Source organism: Rhamphochromis sp. 'chilingali' (genome assembly GCF_963969265.1).
Source record: "Rhamphochromis sp. 'chilingali' genome assembly, chromosome: 13".
NCBI classification, from domain to species: domain Eukaryota; kingdom Metazoa; phylum Chordata; class Actinopteri; order Cichliformes; family Cichlidae; genus Rhamphochromis; species Rhamphochromis sp. 'chilingali'.
In genome coordinates, this window is record NC_137940.1 from 21,437,149 (window position 1) to 21,463,713 (window position 26,565).

Consider the following 26,565-nt stretch of genomic DNA (forward strand, 5'->3'; position numbering starts at 1 on the left):
ATCAAAAATATTAAAGTGCCACAAAGGGTGTTGTGATTTATTTAAAATTAATCTTCGATATGAACAGAGGCAAAACATTTTGCTCCTGTTTCTTTTCCACATATTTAATGGCTTCACATTACTGTACAGGTGACGGGTGAACAGTGTCATTAGCAGTGGTACTGACCACTAAAGGACCAACATGTAAGTGACTCTGCAGTTAGTTTTAATTGCAGTATTGCATGCAGCAGCAGAGCAGCTAATTAGCAGGCAGTTCTGAAAAACAGCTCCTCTGACAAAGTACTCTTCAGGCCCACTTCATCATGTAATTGGGAGATTGAGTACAGTACAGTTTGTTTACCGTTCCTGGATTCATTCACACACCCTTGAGACGAACTCTTGTCTTAATGCAGCTGAGCTAAGCGCTTTCTGCACGCGTGCACACCTCTCCCTCTCGCTAATGTAATTGTGCATGTCGCCACCGTTAACAGAAAGGCAGTGTGACCTGCCAAAATACGAGCCCGTAGCGGTGATGCGATTACCAGCGTATGAAACATAATGATAGACGATGAGAGCGAGACAAAGACTGAGTGGATTGGAGAGAAGGAGCAGGTAAGATGGAGTGAGAGGGAATGAGGGTAGCGGGAGAGGTAGAGGAAAAAAATACCAAAACAAAGCACCAGGTAAACAGTGTAACTGCCATTAGATCAATTTGATGGTGGTCAGAGATCACCGCTTGTGATGATAAATATTGATCTGATAAAACCGCTGAGGCAGAAATATGAGCTGTGATGAATACAAAGAGTGGAGGAGAGCAGTTGCAGCTGCTCTCACTCACTCACACCTAATTCTTACGAGTATGAGCGTGAACCTCGTCATAGTGGAGAGTGGATAGTGAGCTGCTGCTGAGCGAGGCACCAAAAATCAGACTCATTGATATGGGAAACAAAAGTGCTCAGAGTGCAACAATTAACTATCATTCAACAGGTGATCAGATGGAGGCGCATATAATGGGGAAAAAAAAAAAATAATAATAATAATAATAATACACTCACCAGGTATGAAGAGAAGTAAATGAAATGAAAAGGAGTGGAAATGATCAGAGCATGTGTGAAATTGGCAGGGGATACATGTGAAGTGCCTTCCTGGCCTTCTTTGCAGAGTTTTTTGATTTTCATGTGTGGCGTACAGACTTCACTTCAAATCGAGTTCCACAAATTGTTCTGCATGATTGCTTGAAAATTGAAAACTGCAGGGAAAAAAAAAAAAAAAAAAAAAGAAAAGAGTCTGGGACTGAATTCACACGATATCTCAAAACACAATTACAAGGCTTTTAACAGTTTGTGTCACGCAGACAGATCGACTCGGTGGCATCACACACAAGTTAGATGTTTGGCTCAAGCAAAAAAAAAAAAAAAAAAAAAAAAAAAAAAAAAGCCACAACAAAACCCCAGTGCCAGAGAGCAGCGTTCATTCTGTAAAGAAAGCGAGCACACAGAATAGACTGGCGAGGTCCCCGAGGAGCTGCTTCACTACCCTGCATCTTTACACTTCAGCTGTGAGTGAACACAAAACGCATTACAGAGCAGCGGGCAGCGTGGACAGGCAGCAAAGTGTTTCTGCAGGACAAACGCACACAGGAGCTGTGATCACAAACTTAATTCTCATGCAAAACAAATTTTTTTTATTCTTATTTTTAATAATCAAAACAGACAAATATACACACAGTGTGTTCTTGCAAAACCTGAAATCTGGTTAATCCTGTGCCCCCCCCGTCAGAAAGAACTGTTCAGGATGCTCTAATGCTAATGAGAGTCTGGACTGACAGATTATTACGGTTCCTGAGATTTGGCGCGTTACTGCACACAGGAAACCAGGACAGACGAATCACTGCAACCACCTTAAGATTTCTTCCACATCCTCACTCCTGTCAGAAGCCAGCTGATGATAAAAGATTCATTTAGATCTCATTAACATGACGCCGGTGCAGCCAACAATACAAGTCGACAGAGCAAATCCCTTCCATTCATTGTTGGACCTGAAGTTCAAGCTGAAATTGCTTTCTTCTAAATTATCACGGCACCGAGTGTTCACGCACTGGAACCACAGTAAATGTAGCTACAGTCTGTTTCATTTGCATTTAATTATGGGTGGCTTTTACTACCTTCATTCCAGGTCTCTGAATTGATCTGAACTGACTGTTTACGAGGGGGGGGGGGGCAAATAGCTGCAAGTAACATCAAGTGCAAATAGAAATGTCATATTGTTTAACACTACAGTACAAAAGTCCCTATCGGCTGCTATTCTGAGAGACTTCTCCTTAAAGCAGTTTACCAGTACACTGAAGTCAAACATGGGTGTCAACATTGATTAAAAGGAGTTCTGCAAGTTTCCTCAATATTCCTTTAAATGAAAAGACTTCCAGATGCCACGTTTATCTAGTCTGAGGTGGAGATTTCCACAGAAACCCGTCAGTGGTCCACCTGCACAGACACCTGTGGGTTTAATGGGACGTGTTCAAGGAATGATGGTTTGCTTTAGTTTTTTCAGGGAAAATAGAGTTGGATTGAATAACCGGGACACTCTTAGTATGGCGACTATAAGTCAGCTCGAGCTCCAAAGGTTACAATTCCTCTACACAACTGTATGGGGGGAAATGAAGCAAACAAGCAAATACCAAAAATGCACTTGTGGCCGGCTCCAAAGGTTGTGTCTGTTGCCACAGATTCTCGTGTTAAAATGCCCAACTTTAAATAAAAATAAAACAAAACATGTTCACACGCTGATACCAAAAAAGAGAAAAAAAAAAAGGTTTGGTAACCGGTGTCCCTGCTTCTGCCCACAGTATGGTGGTTCAATCCTAACGTGACTCACACGGTGACATTTCATTAAGGCTTCAAACTGCAGCTTTGAGTCAAATGTTCATTTCTCCACAGAGTACATTTTGTTCTAAGCCCAGTTTTCCTCCAACCACACGTATCAGTGAATCATGTAAGGATGTGCCTTACTAACCAAGCCAGCTCTGGCGTTAACTGGTAACACAAATATGGTGCGCTTGGTTAAAATAAAGTATCTGCATTCATATCATGTATGAATTACAAGTTTCTGCAAACAGGCGCGTTTCTTTTTGTTAGCGTCAAACTATTCTGCTCTGAAATGTTTTCCAAGTCAAAGCATGAGACCTGCCTACCAATGATTTCTCAAGCACAAACATCAGTCTGAAGAACCAAGTGCACACAAATTACATGTTCAAGCCTTTTTCCCCTTTCACTCCATCGTCCCTTTTTACTCCATCGTCCCTTTTTACTCGTCCCCATCTGTTGTGCTTAGTTCCTGTCCTCATGGCTTCCCTCTGCTCGTTTTCATCCCCGCTGTGAGGTAGTGGAACTCCAGCTTCATTCTCATCTGCAAACCGACAGTCTGGACGACAACCACGGGTCAGGAAGTGAGTAAATGAATGTCTAAGAGGAGAAACGTCTATAAAACCCAACTTACCTGAGGAAGGCTGGCAGTCTTCCTCATTATCTCACTGTAATCAGAGTTATTGAAGATGTTCTTGTCCTGACCGGGGTCATCTGCTGACATGTACAACTCCCCAGCATGGACGTCAGACACATTCACCTGGATGGAGAGCGGGATGGATGATACAGACAAATTTAATCTGCTTCTCTCCGTCTCCAACATATTGTGAGACAAGATGGATGGATCCATCACGTTCAACTCCCCAGGCTGAGCCTAACGCGCTCACTCGGGGGAGAATACAGAGACCGATGCTGATGAAAGGAAGACGACCGTTATGCGGGATGAGTTTGTGGTTACCTACCTGAAATGTTTTGGGATTGAAGCCCAGCCACAGAGTGTACCTGTAGTCCCAGGTGCGCAGAGAGTAACCCATGATCTTTATGTCTTTGAGGTCAGGGAGGTCAGAGTTCTCCTAAGGGAAGAATTTGGAGTTTAAAGCATCTTTGAGCTGGAGAAATCTCATGCAGCGCTGTCAGATCTGCAGCTGCCAGCTCAAACTGCGAGCCAGCTGCAGACAGACTGCCAAACTCCTGCATACAGAGATTAACCTACAGCAGGAGCAGCACTGGCCTGGATACTTTAATACAACGACTGTGCTTGATGGCGGCTCCAGCGCGCGCGCGCACACACACACACACACCCCCCCAGTGGCTGACCTCTGCAAATTCAGACATTTAACTACAAATTCATAATCAACTTATTAAAGCAGCATCAAGACATGTCTGTATTAATAACATGCCTGCCTTCTGCTCTGCAATTACTTCCACACTGATACAAAACTAATGAGTTAACCTTAGCCGGCTAATGAGAGCTTTTTCCCCCCCTTTTTTGAAACAAACTACCTACCTGTGGTGCATCAGCAGGGCGAGGATATTGGCTGAAAGCTACATCTTCTGGAGTCCTCTCGCTTCGCCCTTGTGGCGCAGCGTAGGCACGGTTTTCTCCTTCAGTACACAACTCCACCTGAAGGCAAGAAAACGGGCTAAACAGGTGAAGGGAGTAGATGTCGGGTGTAGTTGGATCACATTCATGCCTGCCATCTTTGGGCTTCGTTTGGTTTACTTTCTCATATTAACGCAACATCATTTGAGCTCCGATCGCAATGACATGATGCTTTAAGCTGCAGATATTAGTTCAGGTACAGTGGGAGGCAAAGAGCTGCTTCACCACTAGAAGGTCCCGAGAAGGTGCTGTGCTTTCTCTTTAGACGAGCATGTTAGGCCCACTCATGGTTCTTAATTGGCTGCCTGATTATCTGTCTCTCTGTGTTAAGAGTCCAGATGGAACGGCGACCTATCCGAATGATAGGGCACACCCTGTCAGCTCCGAAAGCCTCCAGGCTTCTGCAACCCTGCGTGGATAAGCAGTTAAGAAGATAGATGGATGGAGTTCTCTTCTGGTCTCGTTAGGCAGAGAGTGTAGTATGAACACAGTCTGAAGATCAATGAAAGCCGATTGTAGTAGTCCGGCGTGTTCGTAGTGAGAGGCTGCTAATGGACTCGTGTGAACCATTTCAGCTGTTTCGCATATGTGCCGACGAACTGTACAGCCTGGGAGTGGGAACGCCGTCACTTTTGCAGTGCGCAACAACAATGGTGAGAAGAATCTGAGGCCATTTCAGTGATATGAATGCAGAAGCACAGATTTACAGATTATGCAGAGGGAGCTGCTGCAACCCGGAGAAAACAGAGTTCAGAGTTTTTCTATTGCAGCAGTGATGCAGAGGTTTGTCTGATTACAGCCACGCTTACTCCAACAATAGTAACATATTAGTAGGGCTGGGCCATATTATACCGTTCACGGTAATACCGGTATAATCATCAGAATCAGAATACTTTATTGATCCCTGGGGGAAATTATTTTTTGTTACAGTGCTCCATTTTAAACCAACATTAAGACAAGACAGACAATACGCTAACTAAGAATAGTACAATATATACATATATACATACATACATACATACATACATAAGTCACTTATAAATAAATATTTGGAAAAGAAACATGTGTAGTTGTAGCAGCAAACAGTGTGTTAAGTGGATGCGTTGTACAGGGAGATGGCCACAGGCAGGAATGATTTCCTGTGTCGTTCAGTGGTGCTTTTCGGTAATCTCAGTCTCTCACTGAACGAGCTCCTGTGACTGACCAACATGTCATGGAGTGGGTGGGAGGTGTTATCCAACATTGTCTTTATCTTGGACAGCATCCGCCTCTCCGACACCACCTTGAGGGAGTCCAGCTCCATCCCCACAACATTGCTGGCCTTACGGATCAGTTTATTAAGTCTGTTGGCATCTGCGACCCTCAGCCTGCTAATGTTAGGCAACGATAGGAAAATGAAATATCGCGATAGAATGGGAGTAAAACGCGCATGCGCAGTGCCTTTGTTTTCATACGCACATGGCCGATTGTTGAGTGAAACAGATGAACCAGAATTGGTTTGTAAAAATGGTGCAACTTCCGTGATGTGGAACTGGTTTGGTGTTTGTCCGTCAGATACACAACAAAGCACATTTTTTTGCAGAACATGCAAGCAGCCGTTGTTATTGTCGTATTTGTCGGACTAAGATGCTCTTAAATCTGGGAGTAATCTGGGTCCTAAACTCCGTAAACCTTCAGGTCAAACAACACTGCAGCATCACTTAGAGTTAAAAACTGTCTAAATTCTTTCATCTTTAATAAAACGATCAGCATTGCTGCTTTACGAGGTGTAACTATAAAGTTTAACTTCCAGGCATCCATGAAAACAAAAGTTATTACATTTAACGGAGTTAGAAGTTAGCAGGAAGCTAGCGGAAGTTAGCTCGCTAGTTTCGCTAGTTACCTAAGCATGATATTGCATGTTCTGACTGAGAGATTTCTGAAAAAAATCAAACGTACAGCTCTGCTATCACTTGCAACATAAATGAAGACAGGAAACTAAACAGCAGTGACGTTTGTAGGGTTACTGAAGTTGGGCTAGCTGGTATATAATGATGTGCTACGTGATCGCTAGCGACACAGCTATGTTAGCATAACATAAACAGTGAAGCTGGAGGACGAACACTAACACTTTTCCACTTATAAAAGTTAACGTGAAGGTTCCTCATGGTTAGAGACAAATGCAATCGCATGGCAGGATGCTGTAAACGGACCAAACTTCAGTTAGGAGAACAACTGAGATAATCCATAACAACTGAGATAATCCATCCATAATACGAGGTTAGTCATTAATATACTGCAACAACATGGGAATAGAGCAGCTGCCAGAGAATTCAACATTAAGGAATCAATGGTACAGAAATGGAGGAAGCAAGAAGAATGAGTTTAATAAAGTTTGATTTATCTGACTGCTTTGTTTCGCTTAATGTGCCTTATAATCCTGTGCACCTTATGGTCCGAAAAATGCGTACTGCACACTGCAGTTTAATGTTGCAAAGCACCTCTTTTTAACTTCAGTGGATATTATACATGGTTATGCTCAGGACATGTCAGCCCATTTCTAGTGGAAATGCCTTTTGGTTAAACTTTCAGCAAGCAATTTGCATTTGTACTGTTACATTTTTATAAAGCTTTAATGTACATAAAAACCAGCTTCTTGTTTAAGTGAATATAAATGGAAGGTTGTCTTTTTGCACTAGTAATGTTGTGGAGTTGTATTTTGTCTCGCATCAATTATATCGTCGGTTATATCGTTATCGCAAATTTTCAAATATATATCGTGATAAATATTTTTGGCAATATCGCCCTGCTCTACATATTAGCATTAAGCAGACATTCACAGCATCAATTTATTTTCCGTTTTAATAAACCTCAGAGGTTTTTTTTTTTTTTTTTAAAGACTTCTAGACATCAGGAACTTCTACCAGCTGTGGTATTCTCCACTTTGAAGAAAAATCTAGCTCGACATGAACACTTCAGGCGCTCATATCCAACTAAAGTCTCATTGACAGCACAAAGGTGCTGTCCCGAGCACACTGGTCTTTGAGGCTGATGGGAATATCATCTGTTTTGCAGGTAACCAGGTCAAAGCTGCAGACCGATTATAATTTGTTCTTGTGATTAGAAACATAGATTGGAGGTTCATATCCTGATACCTGGAAAGAAATGTCAGGGCACTGCACGGGAACTTCGAGGCCGGCCAGGTAGGACACAGTAGGAAAGACATCCACCAGCTCCACCACCCTACTTCTGACTTTGCCACCTAAGACAGATAAAAGTCACCCAATTACAGACGCCTTAAAAACGAAGCCAGTCAAGATCTCCACTACCATTTACTAAACATCCTCCACTTAAATTTCATGATTATTGCATCACTTGCATTTGAAGTAAAAGCTCTCTGGAGGCAAAATATCAAAGTGTATCCCTGTGTAAATCATTTTTAAGCTCTATATAGAAATCAAAGACTGTATTAATGTTAAACAAGCATATTATTAAATGCTTTTGTTTGGGGGGGGGGGGGGGGGGGGTCTTACTTTTGATGCTGTGCACAGATTCCCTTAAGACGTCTATAAACGGGAAGGTTGATGTACCAGCTTCATTGCCACCAGGAACAGAGAAGATCAGAGGTACGCGTGTTGCGACATCAAAATTCGAGTATTTAGCCCATTCACCATGCTCACCCAGTGACCAACCTGCAGCAACAGAAACCCAGGAACACACAGTTCATTAAGACTCGGGCAAACCAGAGACAAAGAAATTGATCAGTCTCAGTCATACAAATAATACTTTTCATTTAAGGCAACACATTTGACTGATGTTTGTCCCAGTCACGAAAATGACGGCATTTGACTGGGCTTTACGCAGTGATTCATCAAACAGTCACACAGAGGATTCAGTCTAGTGCTCTCAACTGAATGAGACATTAAAAGAGAACAGAGTTTTCCAGTCACAAAGCTGAAAAAAACAAAAACCAAAAAAGGTAAGTGGTGCAGAGAAAGAGCTGAGGGTAGAGAGAGTAGAAAAAAAACAAAAAACCTATGGGAACAAATCATGGCACAATTTGCTGTTACAACAGTGCCATCTGGTGGTGCAAGATAAACATGACAAGCTCAATAAACCATTTGTTTAATTTGCACAGAACACCTGATAAGATATTTTAGCAACTTATTTTTCTAAATGCTTAAAAAGAAAGAAACAAACCAAACTGATTAACATTAGCTGCCTACATCTCATCCAGCTACGCGTCTCCTCACCATGATCAGAGGTGAACACCACCATAGTGTTGTCTGCCAGCCCCAGCTCTTCCAGTGCACTGAGCAGCCGACCAACTTGAGCATCCATATATGACACTGCAGCATAGTAGTGCTGACGGATACGCAGCTGGAACACAGGATATAAAACACTACAGTGTTGCTGTTCGCTTCAGGAGGAACAACCACGGTAACCAAACTGGAGGTGCTGAGAGCAGCTGGTTCATACCTGGAAGTCTTTTGGTATAGAGCCGTAGGGGAAGCTAATGTTGAGTTTTTGCACATCCTCTCTCTTCCTTATATCCGTCCAGGGGTTGTAGGCCACAGTGGGAAGGCGTTCAGGGACATCTGGGTCGGGGGCCAGAGTCATTTGGTCTAGAGGATACAGGGTCAGGTATTCCTGTGGAAAAATCTCAGAATTATTTCTGATTCGGGTTTTCTGACACTCCCTGGCCTTTGACCCACCACAAGACATCGATCTCATTGGTTTTTATTGCGTTACAGTTGTACTTTATTGTTTTCAATATTCTTATAGGCTTCTTTTGTCCAAATGAACATTACTGTTAAGCAGCAGAACAACATCTTCCACTCTTCACACACTGAGCCACCTTTGTGCTAAGGACAGGCTGTTCCCTGAGGGGCTGAGGACTAACTGAATTGCATAGAGTATACCATCAGTGAGTTACTGTTTGTGGTGTGAATAACCCAGATTCCATCAGCAGTCGTTACGTTTCTTTTCAGTGCTGCCAATCAGACTTTGAGTGCTCACTCCAGGACTGTGCAAACTCATAAGTCAGTCAGTATGAGTGAAATATTCAACTAAATGCTTTCTGTAGTCAGGTCTTACAAAACTCCAAGACTTAGCAAGTCTAGTAGAGTAATAAAATATTAAGCAACTGAAATAAAATTAGTATTATCTTGTTAAAAACACTGCTCTGAGTCGAGGTTCACTACATCATGTTGATCTTTGTCAACTCATTCAAAGTTAGAGCTACAATAGTGATATAAAGTGCAATCAATAAGCTCCACACTTATTCAAAATGCTTCTGATGTCCCCTTTATCTTCTTCAGGGTTATCGTCTCGTGAAGCTATACAGCACTCCCAGCTCTCCTGCTGCTACAGACCATATCTAACATATTTGTGACGTGCTCCTTCACTGTGTCAAGGACAGCAGCGAGAGCCTTTGTTTGAACAGCAGGTTGCTACAGTTCAGGTCGTCTGCACAAACCTTTTCCCTTTGACAGCTTAGATCAGAATTGCCTGACCCTCGAGGGCGAATTCATTGTGCACAACCATGTGAATGTCAAAAACACCAGGCATGCTTCATGCTTCTCCTGAGCCGATGCATCTCCTTCAGGCTCAGTGAACTGCAGTTTCACCCGTGGACTGCAGGCAAAGACTCAAATCTGATCCTTGACATTAAAGTTGACATGATTGTGCATGTTTTTATAAGGACAATGAGCCTTTCAATCAAACCGCATCATTCAGTGAGTTCACTGACGGGGACTATTCTTGCACACAGCGGCTCATTATCCACCATTTGGAAATACTTCAGATTTAGGGCAAGCGTTACTAACAGACAACAAATCACACATAAAGAAAGCTGCAGAGTTGCGTCTGTAACACACAGCAACAAACACCAATCAAACTGCCACCAGTGCAGTGGTTGCTTATGGCTGTGTTCATAAACACAAGCCGCACAGCTCGTCACTCCATCGACCTCACAAAGACCAACGGAAATCACCGCCACAATCACGTCCACTAAACACGGTGAATCTGAAGGCTTCAGGGAAGCTGTCAACTCACAGAACAAAAGATTTGTTTCACCCGGCCTGAGTGCGTTTGCAACTTTATTTAGAAACATGTTTAAACACCAGGACGGCACCACAGTGCAAAAATGAAAGCAGTGACCTGTTTATTTCACTTTGTGCAATTTTTTTATTTATATTTTCCTTCAGGGATTGACTGAATTTAGCATTTGCACATTAGCAGGAATGCAGCACAGCAACATTGTAAAAGTGCTATTTGTCAGAATAATCATAATAAGAATAATCATAATAAATATTCAGGATCTCAATATAGATCAAAGTAATGGGGATAATCATGTTGGCCATAATGGTGCAGCTCTACTCCTCAGTGCTTAATATAAGAGGATTCATCTGACTTATAAAGTCTTAGTTCAAGTCAGAAACTGAGTTATGTGAAACCTGCAAATATTAAGTGACTGGACTGAAGAAGAGAGTCACCGGGAAGTCATATCAATACTTTGTAACTGTACTGCTGTAGCTAACCAACATGTACAGTAGAGTTCAAGCAGTCCAGAGGAACAGTAGGAATGGATAATAAGTGACAAACCTGTGGAATCCTAAAAGGTATATGCGGCTTATGAAAACCCACAGCCAAGAAGAAAGGATAGTCATCGTTGACTCGACTCTTCAGTAACCTCACCGCCTCCTCTGTGCTCTCCAGGTCAGGGAGGGTTCCCCCAGGCTGCTCGCTCACATTCACAGCACAGAGCAAGTTGACGTGGAGTTTCCCATCCTTCCCTTTACACATCTGGAAACAACGTTTGTATGAAAATTATGTGACATCTGAAGTTGTGTTGTGGCCACAAAGACTCCAGAATCGACTTGCTTATGTACCAATGTCTTTGGGCTCTGCTGTACTTTAAGTAACATCTTTAGCTGCTAGAAGCAGTTTGATACCCAGTGTAGATGATGCGTTTAGAGGTTTTGTTGAAAACAGTTTTCAGTCATAAATAGAATCAAAGTTCTGCCACAGAAAAGAGTCACAAGGAAATGAGTTAGCACTTTATACTCCCAGTTCCTTTTTTTCTAAACCAATTTAGATCCCTGGAATTTTGGTTAGATGGATGAAATAAGGTCTGTGCTCAACACAGACTTTAGATATTTCCAGGTTTAAGTTGACAACTGAAAATAAGTAAATAACACACTTGGGAATGCTAAAACTTCTCCAGCTGCCCGGACAATGGGACATGACACTGCATGTGTAGCCCAGGAGGTAACTGGTTGGTAGCGTGTATTCTGATACAGGTGAATTATTCCCTGAGGGGGTACCTCTCGGAAACTGATGAATCACGGTGTGCTAAAGGATCATTAACATTGAGAAACAGGCTCTCCATTTGAAAGGCTCCTTTTATAATCAACACGGTGAAAGTCGTACCTTTTTTTTCTCATATGTGAATGAAGGTGGGTGATAGGCTGGGATGGACCAGCTGTAAGGATAGTCGTCAGTATTGTTGGAGGCAATGCCTACAGAGTGAAAAAAAACAACCATTATTTTCACAGCTATTCTACTGGAAAGTGGTGCATGTGCAGTTCTTTGTGGATTTCTATTCAAAATGCACCTGGTTAAACCTACCTGGGTGAAACACCTTGCCCACAGACATAGTTAAGTACCCTTGAGATTTAAAGTACTGTGGCAGAGTCGTGTAGTTTCCAGAATGGACTCTCCAGTAGGAGTTGAAGTCATAGAGCCTGGTTGTGTCCGGTCTCCGACTGGTTAACATGGATACCCGACTGGGACCGCACACAGCTTGCTGAGAGAGGAAAAGAGAGATCCATTGAGGTTAAGCAATGCAGTTCAATTCACCACAGCTAACACGAACAATGCAACTGACCTGCGCAAAGGCATTGAGAAAGACTTGGCCTCTGGATGCCAGCTGGTCAATGTTGGGCGATTTAGCCACCGGATCCCCATAGCACCCCAGAGATGTCCGCAAATCATCTGCCATGATGAAAAGGACATTTTTCCTCTCTGAAAGCAAACACAATCACAGATTACTCACTTTCTCTCCAAGCCCTCAAATCAGCCACGGAGCGCTATGGCACAGTTTCCAGGAAGAGTCATACTAATGTGAGGGTGTACCATTATTCTAGTAAACTTAAAGTAAGCGCATTTAAACATCCAAGAACAGAAACTTAAAAATTGAACCTGAAAATAAGCTGGACGCGTAAAACATACCAAACAAAGCGCCATTCAGTTGGTAAATTAAATTAAACTAACAGCCAACAGTAGCACCAGCCACTGAGTCAATAAATATTCTGCACTCATTACAGCCAATATAAGTTAACCAAGTTACAGTCATTAGAAAGTCTATGAAGTTTTGCTAGCAGCAATCAGATTACACCTGAAGTCCAAACCCCACCTACCTCTCCCCGCGGCAGCAGGATACGTCGACGTGTGAAGGACCAGCAGGAAAAAACACCTCAGGACAAATATGTCCATTTTAGAGGAGCCAAAAACGGCTATAGCGTGATATCCTGACGTTAGCCTCCTGCTGTTCAAACTTCCGTCCTGCGCACTCCCGTCAAAACAAAACAGCGTGCCCGTTTGAGTGATTTAATTACTTCCTGATTAACCAGCTGTCACTCTTCATTGGCTATTTCAGCTACGGCCTCGGCGCCCGCGGCTCATTTGACGAGTTCAGTCACGTGTCAGTCATATTAAATGTCCCGCTGAATACCAGCACCCAGTCTAATTAAAATGAGATGATAGCCGCAGTCTAATGAAACTTTTGCGTTGTAACAAATCAGTTACGTCCCGAGTATCTGCCAGTCAGCCTGCGTGTAGCTTCATTTGTACAACAGGCTCAGAATAAAGAAAATGCAGTTTAATTACAGAGCCGTGAAAACAACTGAGGAGTAAGTAGCCCTAAAAGAGTTAAAAGAAATTCTCAGCTTTCATTTTCACAGAATAAATAGGGGCGATGATCTCTATCCGTTAAATTTACATTAACGTAACTGAAGAATAGGAGGCGAGTGAGAGGTCTCACTCCGCACATTGTTGACTTCCGCAAATTAACCGAATTACCAACAATAAGAAAGAAACTGCTGTTGATGGTACCAGAGCCAAAGAAGAAAGATCTGCCTACAAACAGAACGAAAGCTGAAGTGTTTGGAGTGTTGCGGGAAAAAATAATTTCAAATATATTGATTTATTTATTTTGCAAAATCTATAGGGAACATTCCCTGAAAGCTACTGTTTGCTAAGTGTGAGAGAAAAAAAACGCCCAAAGTCATTGTTTTGCCGTTACAGTTATTTAATTATTGAATAAACAACTCAAAAAACAAACAAACATGAGAGTTACTATAAAAAGTAATAATAAAGTAATAATAATCATAAATCCAAAATAATAAAACTACATAAATAAATAAATAAATAAACCAACTGGAAACTATATAAACAGGAGAATGAATACTAAAGTCAATAAGTACAAATACAAATATCAATTTATTAAATTTTACAGATAATGAAATGAAAACAATGTTAATATACATTCTTAATGTTATCTTACATGCATTTAATAGCATATTTGTTATTTAATAATATTTATTTTTGAGTCGGGGTGAAAACATCGTGTACAATACACAATCTTCGAAGCAGCTACACTGAACATGGCGGACACGAGCGCCAAACGTCTACTCGACAGCGATAAAACTGGTGAACCAGCTCCAGACGTCAAGAGGGGGAAAACTGACAATGAGAATGGGCGAGAAGATGGAAATGAGTCGGTCCAGGAAAATGTTCTGTCTGGGTTCAAAACCTCAAGCGTGTTGAGTGACTCCGCCCGAGAGAAAAACATCTTTATCCACGGAAAGGTAGCGTTGTTGCAAAGTTAGCTACCGTTGCTCAGTGTACAGACCATATGCAGCTATTTGTTACTTGTAACTATTGTTACAGAGTTGCAAGCGGCGTTTTAAAGGAAGCCGTTTTTGAAAGTGGCTTTTGAATGATTTGTAAGGAACTGTACGACACTAGCTTCCGGTTTGACCTTTCAAAATAATAGTCATTTGTTTTGTTTTTGTTTTTTGCAAACCAGGCCTGATAGGAACTTTGATCTTATGGTATCTTACTATGATCTTAAGGTTGCAGATCAGGATGCTGTGGTTATCCTTGAAAAGACCCCGATCAGAGAAGACTCACTGGCTGAGCTCTTTAGTGGTTCCACACTCAAACTGGAGATGAAAAACGACATCTACAGCACATATCGGCTCCAGGCTCCCCCTCATCTCAATGGTATGCTACCCCACTAGTAAACTGTCTGAATGTTATGTGATGTCAGTCAGATAACCTGCGTGTTTCTGTTATACAGAGATTAAGACCACAGTGGTGTCTCCAGCCACTGAGAAGCATATAAAGAAATACCAGCGTAAGGAGAGTTTCCTGGTCGAGGAAACGGAGGAAGACTATAAGAATATTACTCTACCCCACATTGTGAAGCAGAGTTTTAGTGTGCAGGTCAGTCTCTTTGGAGTACCTCTTCTGCTCCAGTCTGCTCTTTGGAGTGCACATTGCTCACTTTTCCCTGATTTTTACCTTGCAGTGGGTTTACAACATCTTGGAGAAGAAGGCAGAGGCTGAAAGGATCGTTTATGAAGATCCAGATCCTGACGTCGGCTTTGTCCTCCTTCCGGATTTCAAGTGGGACCAAAAACAGGTCAGAGGCCACTAATGTTGACACTGCTTCACTGACTTTAAAACCTCTTGATCAACCAGAATAAACTAGAACATGATTTTACACTAAAGCTCTGGCATGTTTTGCAGACCTCATTTCTATGCAGACAATCATATATTTACATTTACAGTGGCACAAACACTATTCTTCTGTACCTCTGTAATATTTCATTTAGCATTGCATGACAACTCCAGGCTGGAGCATTTTAACATTATAATATACATTTAGATGCAAAGTGGTATTATTGGAAAGAGTGTTCTTGAGCACAAAAGCCCAAAATGGAGTGCACCAATGTGCTTATGGAACACCTTCATGCAATATTCCTTTTATTGAAAAATAAGTAAATAAATCACAGTCTGCCATTATTTGTATGATTAACACAATTAGACTGATCGATCTACAGTTTTCCTTAATGATTGTGATAAATGGTAATATCTCAAACCTGATGTGTCTTTTGAAAATGAAACTTTGGAGAAAGTAACTTATTTGTGTTTTATGATGAACTTGCCCTACGCTGGTTACGGTTCATGAAGAGGACATACAGTGTAACTGATATAGTAAGTCTTTTGGCTTAAGGCTTTATGTTAAGAGTGTAAATTTACACAGTATATGTGCAGGTGTGATTAAACCTGCACATATACTGGCCTGCAGAGGGCAACTTCATAGAAATCTATGGAAAAATGGCCCTGAGTTCCCACTTCTGTGACGTCAGAAAAACCTTCCTAATGACATTTTTGGGCGGAGTCGCTTTTTTCAGGTCATAGTAACTAAACCATGGGACTCTGCTAACAATGGCACTGGCTAGCTTGGTTAGCAAGGCAAGTTTTGGCTAGTGAAAAACTTCCCTAGAATGTACTCGTACGTTACAGTTCAGCGAATATACTAGAAAAAGCATCTGCCTGTCAATTAAAGTTGCCACAGCACCAATACTGCATAACTTAATACGATCCTTAATGCAATTTAAACTGGTTAGCTATATAGAAATTCACTCCCTTGCTCTGAAATTGTATTCTCTAACATGGGGTCACTGTGGATTAACTCTTTAGTGAGCCAGCTTCAAGCAGCCATTCAAAGAACTATAAGCTTCATTTTTCAGCCCCTGGAGCTTTTTACTCAAAAGCTTACTGGATGGCGAGTTCTTGGATTTTTAGACCACTTAACAGCCTCAGCACATCTGTCTTCTTTCAGGTGGATGATTTGTACCTCATTGCAATAGCACATCAGAGAGACATCAAGAGCCTTCGAGATCTGACATCAGAGCATGTCCCGCTGCTGCAGAACATCTTCCAGAAAGGAAAGGTGGGATTAAAGTGATCCTCAGGTCTCAGTTAAAGAGAGCTATATGCATATCAATCATCTTTACTCAATGTGGCTTCATTCATTCTCTGCGATGATATCTGTGTAAATTAGGAAGCCATCCTCCAGCGCTACAACCTTCCAGCCAGTAAGCTGAGAGTCTACCTGCACTACCAGCCCTCCTATTACCACCTGCACGTCCACTTCACCAAGCTGGGCTATGACGCGCCGGGCTGCGGTGTGGAGCGAGCCCATCTCATCGCTGATGTCATCCAGAACCTCCAGTCAAACCCCCAGTATTACAAAACACGGACACTCTACTTCCCCCTGAGGGCAGATGATGGACTGCTCAGTAAGTTCAAGGAGGCAGGGAGGCTGTAATGAACCAAACTCAGAGCACCATCCACCGCCTCTCTCTCTCCATCCAAACCGTGAGCTTTACAGCTGGGTTTTTTTGTTTTGAATGCTATCAGTTGGCTTGACATGCTAATGTTCACGCTACTCCAGCCCATAACTTTTAATCCATATCAAATATTGTCTCTGTAAACTGGATCATCCTTTAATGCCAGTTCACAGCTCTGTTCATTATGTTGTAGAACAACGTTATTGACACTCTGATCCGGTTTGTAGTCTGTTTTTATGACTTTTCTGTTTTTTCAAAAGTAATTTGTATATTTCTGATGTTTTTTTTGTAGTCGTGTCAGAAATTGTTATTAGTCTTGTTGTGATTAAAAACACAACAGTAGATGAAGCATTTTTTAATCAGTGTGTTTGATGTGCTTTTTGACTGAATGTTGTCAACTAAATTAAAGTACGTTTGGTTTCTAACTCTTTAATAAAATGTATTAAGTTTGCAGTGTTGGTTTCAATAATCCCTCAAAGACATAATTGGTTTATTATAACCAGGCCTATTATTCTTGCCTTATTTTCTGACATAATGAACAGAGGGGGTTACACCAAGCTCTGGGATAAGATCTATACGGACAATTTTAAACTGTGAATCATGGAAAGCTAAACTGGTACAGTCCAAGAGCCCAACTAATACCAACAACCAAAATTAGCTTTTAGCTGCTGCATCTGTATCTGCATTTATAATGACTGATATGTCAAAAATTAAAATGCAAAGAAGCCTTTGAAGAAACCCATGCAAGCATGTTGTGATGGTTGATGTTGCACATTTTGTCCAACAGGGGGCATTCTATAGCTTCACTGTTGGCAGCGTGTTTGGACATGCTTCTTTATCATATCACTGGAATACATGTATAACAGCAGAGAATCCAAAGCCACAGTTCCTCAGCTGCTGCACTAGATGGTAGTATAAATCCTACGATGATAAGACATTCTTGTGCATGTGCTAGACTGTAAAACTAAATCTCCAGTCTGGGTAATATCATGAGTCTCACTTTTTTCTCACTTTGTCATAAAAGAAAGCAAATTATAAAACCTTCTTTTGCATATAAACACAACCACTTTTAACCAAAATACGCAATGAAGTTGCACTTCGTTCATTTTCTGTCATATATACACTTTAACAGTGTTGATGTCCATATTAAACAATGTTTCAAGTGGTGAGGTCAGTGCATGTACAGTAGAAGTAATCCTGAAGGTCAGGCTTCAGACTGCTCGAAACTCTCAGTTTAAAGCGACCGAACCTTCTGTTTGAGAGGAGCAGCCAGTTAGAGGAGGCTCCATGAACTGGGGGGGCGGGTCTACCAAGGCCCAGTATGAGACAAATAAAGATTATATCGAATTGTCATACAAAGCTGCTGTAGCATTCCGAGAATAAAAATAATACACACACAATGAAAAATGGAGCTAGCAATAAGCATAGCAGGTTCTCTTTAACTTAACACCACATACATACTTTTGGATCTGAAGTACTGCGCTCATTTGAACCTGTGCCTCGTAGCTACACCTGTGTCTCCCCTTCAGCCCCGCTGACAGTCGGAGCTGTATAATGCGAGTTTGTACACACACACCTCAGTTTGCCTCTGAGCTGCTGTGACTTTGTTAAAAGATCATTTCTTGCAGACATAATTTTCTTATCTGATCTAAAGTCAGCTGGGCGGTGTTCAGTTCGTGCTTAAGGTGCGTTCAAGTGTCCCTTGGAAAAATGCGAATTGATCAACAGCAACGATACTACACCGTCCTGTGATTTGTTCCTTAGCCTAGCAACCAGTCTACTGGGACCCACGTCAAAGACCATTTAGTGGTTTGTTCAGCCTTAATAAGTTACAACCTGTGTTTAACAGAAACTTGACGGGGAAGCTGTTTAATGTAACTTGATCCTAATCCTCTCATTATTGTCTAACTGTCTGTTTCGAAAGCTTTTCCAGGTTTTTTTCTTTTAAGTATACTAATAGAATTCATGGGTTACATGCTTGAGTTGGTTTTAACGTTATTAACCACAGGCACGCTGGACTGTGTGTATTCTTGTTTTGTTCAGTAAACACCTATCCTGGAAAAAGCACAAGGATCGCTGCTGAATGGACGTATTACGACATATCCAGTAGAGTGCATGTTTTTGCTTTTGTGTAAGTGCAATTAGAGCATTTTCCACATTGAGAACACCCAGAGGAAATCTTCCACAAAGGCATCAAAACCCGCTAATTAAATACCCCGAGAACCGGTTAACGCCTCTTTATTTCCTGAACCCAACCTAGGATAGCATTAGCAGGAAGATATCAGTAGTGTGGGTCGCTATTAAACTTTATATATATTTATATATTAAAAAATAGGATTGGAGTGTAAACCTAAACACTAATGATTTGTTGGTGAGACGGGATTGCGGAGTTTCCGTGGTGTCTCCTGAACGCAGCATCACGGACCTGAGGACGCCAGCCCACGACTGAGACAAATAATCCAATCATTAGTCCAGTGACGGCGCAGATGTCTTGGTTTCAGTATCTGAGGGATGACTTCACCCTGAGGCCGTTTGAGATTCAGCAGACACAGTGAGTATCCCCGCAACGGCTACAAGCTTTCCCGGCCAACTGTGCGTCATCTCTGGGACTCTTCAGCTTTGTTTTGCCCGGAGATGGAGATGTCTGATTGGTAGTAATCGATACATGTGCTTGTTACAGTGTGCCGGACACGCTGCTGTGCTTGTTTGTGTGTGAACTGAATTAGTTGAGGGGATAAAACGTTTTATTTTAGTTTTTCCTCTTTGGGCTCTGATTTGCAGACAGCACTGTAGGTGGGCTGTAATTATTCTTTGGAGTTCCTGAAGTCCTTTTACTTAGTTTTTATGTATTTTTTGTTTTTTGCTGGTGTTTCAACTACATTCTGTTTTGGATTAGTGTATAACGTTGGCTAAACTGGAAGTAGGTTGGTGGTAATCCCCCTAAAAATCAACTTTGGTCAGGCACTTTTTCCATCACATGATTTAACACCAGCAAAGCTGTTCTGGTTCTTCAAAGATTGCCACTTGTTGTTATCTATTGTGAAACATTCTGGGAACATTAAGATGCATTTGAGGTTTTAATCTATTCTCCAAGTAAGTTTTCAGTGAACTAGTTTTAATTGGCTAACCTGTCAAAAGGACCCTGGTTATAAGCAGCAGCTGATCTTTTCTCCTTCAGCAGCTCAGTGCCTGTGATTCATCCATGCACCGCCTCTCATGCAAGGTTTCCATATAATTCATTTACTGTAGCCTTTAAAGGCATATTAGGCCTATTGTCCTGATCAGTCACTCTCTACAACCCTGTAGACTTAGTGAGAACACACACACACACACACACACACACACAGTGCATGCGTGTGAGCTCAGTGTTTGGTGGAGGCAGGTCAAGGACGGTCCAGATTAAACAGTTATCTTTCACTGCGTTTCACCACCGTAATTCTGAACACAGACACTGAGTGATTCAGAACAGAGTCATGCTGTCTGTCAGTGTGACTGAATAAATGACACTATTGATCTGAGAACGATGTTGACTTCTGACTGCGTCATTTCTTTGTTCTGGAAGTGATGACAAAGCAGATTCCCATTACACGTCAAAGCGCTCTGAGATCTTGATGAATAATGACGTGGTATCACTCAGTACTTTGCAGTAAATCCAGTTATCACACTGAATGAAGATGCACGAGTTTGTCTGCTGGTTGTCGGATTGAGAAGCTTGGAGAAATAGGCTTCTGTGAGAGTGTGTGTGAACTGTCAACTGTCAAAGTCTTCTTTATTAAAGGTCTGATTAGGTCGTCCATCACTAGGTCACTTTAAAAAAAACAGTTTTTCTTTGTGAGGGAGTGCTGTCATGACAATTCAGTCATTCATAATTTGACAGAACATGCTCCTGTGTGTCTGACTCGGAGTGTAACTGGATGGTCTTTAAAACCTAACTTCTTGCTTCCTGTGCAGCCTGAGTGAGCGTTATCTTTTCATATCGATTATACTTCGGAGGCACGAAATCTTTTTGGATGGTTTCATCTGCCACCCTGCTCATCAAAGTCAGGAAAAACAAGTCCGTGTCAGCTAAAGTCCTGGAAAACCTCTTTAGCATTGAGACAGCCTATTCAATCAAGCATTCACAGGACTTTGCTTGTTCCTCATTTCGTTGTGTTACAGCCTCCGAAAATTGATTAAATTCACTTTTTACCTCAAAACTTTACACACAAAATAATACCCATAATGCTAATGGGATAAGGGTTTGCTTAAAATTCTTGCAAACCTATTAAAAAAATTATGTATATATAACATGCACATAAGAATTCACAGCCTTTACTCAGTACTTGACTGAAGCGATTGTGGCAGGAGTTAGCACGCCTGTTTTTGAGCACTTTTTCCCATTTGTCTTTGCAGAACCTTTAAGCTCCATCAGGCTGGATAGAGAGCATCAGTGCACAGACATTTTCAGATCTCTGCAGGGATGTTCAGGTTCAATTTTGGGCTCTGGCTGAGACATTCAGTTGTCCTGAAGCCGGTCCTTTTGTTATCTTGGCTGTGGGTTTAGGGTTTGTCTTGTTGGAAGATGAATCTTCACCCAGTCCGAGGTCCAGAGCACTCTAGAGCAGGATGTCATCAGGGGTGTCTCTGTACATTGCTCCATTTAACTTTGGACCCTGACTAATCTCCCTGTCACATAACATCTCTGCAGCATGATGCTGCCACCACCATGCTTCACTGTAGGGACAGCATTGGGCAGGTGATGAGCAGTGCCTGGTGTTCTAAAGACATGATGCTTAGCATTCAGGCAAAAGAATTCAATATTTGTTTTATCAGACCGGAGAATTTTGTTTCTCGTGGTCTGGGAAACAACATTCAGGTATCTTTTTGCAAACTCCAGGCAGATTTTCTGGCTGTCTCCTCAGCATTGACTGAAGAGTGACTTCCATCTGGCCACTCCACCATACAGGCCTGATTGGTGGAGCAGTGCAATAATGGTTGTCCTTCTGGGATGTTCGTCTAACGCCGACAGAGCAGTGCTGAAGCTGTGTCAGCGTTAGGCCCTTCTATCCCCGATTACTGAGACTGGCTGAGTGGCTAGCTATAGGAAGAGTCCTGGTGGTTCAAAACCTCTTCCATTTATCAATGATGAAGGCCTCTGTTGGGGATCGATCACTTTTAAAGCCAACCTCGAGTGGTCATTAGAGGAACTATAGTTGTTGAAACTTTCAGGTTGTTTTCGCACTGAATGCCGCTGCACACTGGGCTGGTGTCGTGTGGTGGGAATAGAAATGATGGAAATTTAAATGTCATCAGTCAAAACTTTGTATTAATGGACAGCTACACTATAAATAGCTCCATCGGTTGGATTTGGTAGGTATTTTACCGGCTTCTCTAACTTGTTGGGCGAATGTGTGAACCGCTACAGTATTGAGCGACTACATGAGCAGCTATCCCATAAAGCTTATTGAGATTGTGGAAGAATTTCTAAGTTCAATGTAATTTGTCTCTCAAACCAAATGGGATTCATTAAGTTTTTAGCTGATGAGCACAGTAGTTGCTAAATACTGATATCTTTGGCAGCATTTAGCAGTCTGTGTTCAATCAAAGTGTTGGTTACATACAGGCAGTAATGAGCAAACTTTGGTTTGGTCCTTTAAGAAAGTAAAACGTGTAGTGTTAATGATGGACTTGCCAGGTTTTGCTGGGAAACCAAGAAGCACTTCACTTTGCCATGACAACTGTACCCAAACAAAACCTTCTTTAACAGTTTTAGGGGAAAAACAGTGTGTTGTACCCCAAGAATAAACCCTCACTGCTTCAGTTAAACAAAGGTACCTTTGCTTCTCCTTGAGTTCAGTTTATGGAGCAATGAGATGACACTCTTAAAATCTTCACTCTCGGGTCATTAGGTCATCGGCATTCAGTTATATACTTTGTATTAGTGGCTAAGGGGCCTCCAGTTGCTTTAGTACTCAAAGACACACACGCATGCAATTGATGCAAATAGAGTTGAAGAATAGGGTTTTGTTTTTATCGCCCCATAAAGCTCAGCTGGGGCCTGAGATAGAGGGAAGGAAGACGGGGATCTCCGCTTGTTGGCGAAGTGTGTTCTGTGTAAGATTTCTCTCACACACACCACCACCCAGCACGGCAGGCTAAGGGCAGGAGTATGATTACAGGCCTATTTACATTACAGCATAGAGCAATGGAGAAGGGGGGAGAGAGACTGGCAAGAAAAGGGAAAAAAAGAGGGAGAGGAAGAAGATGGTTTCCAGATGTGAGGTGGAATTCAGAGCAATGTGATTCCCCTCCTCTTCCTCTATACAGGGAGAGATATCTAGATCAGCTTGTGTGCGTTGTGTTGGAGAGAATAGGCGACGCGCAGAAACCACAAACCGGAGGGGAAGGAGAATGCATTGTGCTGAGGGTGAGTGAGGAAGCAGAACCGGAGCCAGCCGAGGGAAAAGGAGCGGTGGAGATGAGGAAGGGGATGGAAAGAATAGAGAAGAGAAGCAAGGCCTCCGGGTTGACCACAAGTCCAGAGATCTAACTTGGGGCATTTCAGCCGAGTGGAGGCTTTTCTGGCATCACGGTAGGTAGGAGGGACAAGCACTGCATGAAAAACCATCAGTCATTTCAGTGAAGACCCCACAGCTGTGCCGAGGGTGGCTCCAGCTTAATGAATGGAGGTGTCCATCACTGATTATATTAAGTTTCATTAAATTAAAAAAGATTCGTTTTATTTTTAGACTCTTGTTTGAAAACATGCTGAACTTATAATTTGCTCACTTCTATCAATGTATTTCATCCCCGATGGATCCAGATGACACATTTTCATATCTCTTAGTTGTTTCTTTGCGAGTCGTCCGTTCTCTCCATCACTGTTTGAGTCTCTCTCTCAGTGGGTCCAGACTCGGGGTCGTTTCAGGAAATACCAGTATCCACTTTTTTCCCCCCCTCTTCCAGGGGAAACTGACCGACATTCCTTGTGCCTCTATAAACAGAAAGCTGTCTGATTCACACATGCTTGTTCACATACGAACATGCACTCGCCATGCCATGATGAGTTGCACTGAGAAATTTGTGTACACAGAGACTCTGGAAACCTACTCAAATGGATGTTATAAATCTCCTTTGGCTGGAGTCTATTTTTCCTCAGAGATTTAGTGAGTTGAGTTCATTTTAAAAGCTGCCTCAGTTGGATGTGTTACTGATACCTGAAAACAGACAGACCCCACATGTAGAGTTAAAGCTGCTCTCATTAATATTTTGGTTTTATGGCCTGTTGATCACTTTAATTGCCTTTATTCCAGTTTTGTTTATATTAATGTAACTTATAGACTTACTGTATACTAATAGTTTAGCACCAGACTTTAAATAATAACTCAGCAGCTTCATACATCACAAAACCTGAACACGTTATCACTTTCAGGACCTGGTGGAAAACAACACAGAGCTAAAGGAAGAGTGAATATTGGACTTGGATACGTCAAATAGTCAGAGATGCATTTCTAAACAAGAAGCACTCAGAGTGCAAACCTCCAGCAAAGCGCCTCACTCAGGGCAGTATTTACTTTGAAGGGAATAGTATGTATGTATGTTGTATATATTAAGTTTGTTTTCTTTATTCTTCTTAAAGGTACTTTAAGAAGTTTGTAGTGCAGTAAAAATTAGATGAGGGTAACATGACCGATGTCTACTCTGGTTACACATAACAGGTGTTGATTTGTAAATAACTGGACGTGAGTAACCTGAGCTTAGAAATATTATATAGTATTATTATAACTAACAATGCAGCTCTTTCTCTTGATGGTACTTTCTTTAAAAATGTAACACATTGTGGAGTTAACTTGAAAGACAGATTTGAAATGTAAATGACACAATGTCATCATATTTGGATGCAAACTGTAATGTGATAATTAGATAATGTATAAATAATTATGTCTATATGCTGTCGATAAACACAATGGCAGTAAGTAACATAGATTTAAATAGTATTGTTATCACTGACTTTGAAGAAAGGTCGGAGCTCAAATGTGACATGATATTTCAAATCTTTATGTGTTACTTTCTATATCTATATTCCATTTGTAAGAATCACAGTTTCTAAGTTTTAAGGCTTGTGATCAGCTTTCACCCAATAAATCATTAGGTTGAACTTGAAGACCTCGGCGGAGAAAGCTACATTTGAATGGCTCGTTAACACGACCCCACTCTACACCTTGACAAAGTTTTATCAGAATCATTCAAAACTTTTTGACCTATTGTGTTTACAGACTGAATGACACACAGGCAAACGCTGCCAAACTTTAGCGGAGGTCATAAATGCTGATGTTGTTCTGTGACCGCTATAAAACTTCATGGGCCACATACAGCCCACTTTGGACTTAAGTGGGTTGAGTGAAGACATTTAACTCATTCACTGCCATTGACGTCTATAGCCGTCAATTGCAGTGAATGAGTCAATGGGTTTAACTCATTCACTGCCAATGGCTGGCATTGAATGAGTTACCTAAACATTGAATTCCTGAGACGCAAACAACAAATTTCAACAGTAAATCTCAGTTTTTCTGCATGATAAATGTGTAAAATTACAGAAAAAGTCCTGACAGCTCATTGTTCAGACTGTCCTGTATTTGTAAAAGATAATGTTTTTGGTTATTCACAGAATTTTTAATTTCTTTCTAACCACGGACTGACTGTTTTTGCTTTTGTTTGTTCAAAAAGTTTTTAAAAAGGTCTTTATTGGCAGGAAAAGCTGTAAAAGTTCTAAAAATACAGATAAAGATTCACTCGTTTACATTTTCCAAAGCCTTCCAGTGGACCTGATTGAAGTCTTTGTCGGGCCAATTTTGGCCCCTGTACCTTAAGTTTGACATCCTTGGATTACATGACTCATAAAAGCTAAAAGTAATGCACTGGTTGTTCCAACTAGGGCACTATGAAGGTTCAAATCTCAAATTGTTCATTGTTAACTTGGATGATTAGTAGTTTTATGGTTGTTGACACTCAGTATGGACATAATTTGGTTGTTACCCTAAAAATCACAGAGTCCGGCACCCAAGCCTAACGATAGCATCTCTAACCTTTGACCTTTCGGTGGTGCGAGACTCGAGGTACAGTCACGAAAACTGGTGAAAAACACCAGGAGAGTATTACCAATAAGCGTGCTATTTTCTAAACTTTTGCTGTTTAGTTTGAGGGGCTATGAGTATGAATGGCCTGAAAAAGAGACGATGAATAAGAAAACACAGAAACATTGGGGCCCTACACAGCTTGATAGCCTCCTAATTACTACAGTGCTGTCTGTGCAGCGTTTGGTGTATTGCCTAATCAAAATTGTACATCACTTCCTTTCCTGCTGCCTGGCAGCCGAGCACCAACTTAACTTGTCTAATTGGTTTGACCCAGTTTTTTGTGACAGGAAGCAGACTTTAGATTTCTTTAAATTTTGAGCCTTTTCTTTCTATTTCACTACGGAATCATCCAACGGCACTTTAAAGTTCCTCGAAAGACTTAAAATATGAAAAAATGTAGGTGATAGAATTATTGTTCTACAAATTATGTTTTGTACAACAAATGTGTCAGGGAGAGACACGATTAAAAGAAAACTGACTAGAAATGAATAAATGCACAGACTATACCAGGATGGGAAATCCCAAGAGCCTGCTTCAGGCATCAATCTCAACTAAAGCCAATTCAGCAGTGAATTTATTGGTGGAAACGCCGATTAACC

General features: G+C 41.5%; 3 protein-coding genes across 7 annotated transcripts in view; 2 read left to right on the forward strand and 1 right to left on the reverse strand.

The window, feature by feature from the left end:
- Positions 1 to 1,395: 1,395 nt before the first annotated feature.
- ids (iduronate 2-sulfatase) lies at positions 1,396 to 13,059 on the reverse strand. Of its 2 annotated transcripts, none has more exons than XM_080900743.1 (13): positions 12,846 to 13,059; positions 12,314 to 12,450; positions 12,055 to 12,232; positions 11,857 to 11,945; positions 11,029 to 11,229; positions 8,902 to 9,072; positions 8,676 to 8,802; positions 7,956 to 8,114; positions 7,578 to 7,684; positions 4,348 to 4,464; positions 3,803 to 3,913; positions 3,475 to 3,600; positions 1,396 to 3,399 (listed from the first exon to the last, which is right to left on the reverse strand). In XM_080900743.1, exons 1-13 carry the CDS (start codon positions 12,919 to 12,921, stop codon positions 3,319 to 3,321), a joined length of 1,680 nt encoding a protein of 559 aa, XP_080756869.1. In that variant the 5' UTR covers positions 12,922 to 13,059; the 3' UTR covers positions 1,396 to 3,318. The 2 variants fall into 2 exon arrangements, with proteins under 2 accessions (XP_080756869.1, XP_080756870.1); XM_080900744.1 differs by lacking the exon at positions 12,846 to 13,059 and adding an exon at positions 12,658 to 12,799.
- Positions 13,060 to 14,060: 1,001 nt separating this feature from the next.
- On the forward strand, positions 14,061 to 17,319 carry dcps (decapping enzyme, scavenger). Its single transcript, XM_080901416.1, has 6 exons — positions 14,061 to 14,294; positions 14,562 to 14,712; positions 14,789 to 14,934; positions 15,020 to 15,133; positions 16,340 to 16,450; positions 16,562 to 17,319. Exons 1-6 carry the CDS (start codon positions 14,091 to 14,093, stop codon positions 16,826 to 16,828), a joined length of 993 nt encoding a protein of 330 aa, XP_080757542.1. The 5' UTR covers positions 14,061 to 14,090; the 3' UTR covers positions 16,829 to 17,319.
- A 1,326-nt stretch (positions 17,320 to 18,645) lies between these two features.
- Positions 18,646 to 26,565, forward strand: part of LOC308409242 (CRACD-like protein) — a 41,626-nt gene continuing 33,706 nt past the window's right edge. For 2 of the 4 annotated variants that reach the window (XM_080901857.1, XM_080901858.1), the window contains exon 1: positions 23,159 to 23,421. Coding sequence is in view for 2 of the 4 variants with exons in the window: in XM_080901853.1 (XP_080757979.1) it covers positions 19,337 to 19,401 (65 nt within the window). In the remaining 2 variants the exon portion in view is untranslated. Of the gene's footprint in view, positions 19,502 to 23,158; positions 23,422 to 26,565 lie in introns of those variants that run through there. The other 2 variants (XM_080901853.1, XM_080901856.1) reach the window with 2 other exon arrangements.

Bases quoted from the DNA above. Each gene is read 5' to 3' on its own strand.
- ids (XM_080900743.1), bottom strand. From the start codon at position 12,921: ATGGACATATTTGTCCTGAGGTGTTTTTTCCTGCTGGTCCTTCACACG. The intron at 12,451-12,845 runs GTAGGTGGGGTT...GTTTGCTTTCAG, and splicing joins TCCTGCTGCCGCGGGGAGAG to AGAGGAAAAATGTCCTTTTC. The intron at 12,233-12,313 runs GTCAGTTGCATT...TTCCTCTCTCAG, and splicing joins TTCTCAATGCCTTTGCGCAG to CAAGCTGTGTGCGGTCCCAG.
- dcps (XM_080901416.1), top strand. From the start codon at position 14,091: ATGGCGGACACGAGCGCCAAACGTCTACTCGACAGCGATAAAACTGGT. The intron at 14,295-14,561 runs GTAGCGTTGTTG...TATGATCTTAAG, and splicing joins ACATCTTTATCCACGGAAAG to GTTGCAGATCAGGATGCTGT. The intron at 16,451-16,561 runs GTGGGATTAAAG...TGTGTAAATTAG, and splicing joins ACATCTTCCAGAAAGGAAAG to GAAGCCATCCTCCAGCGCTA.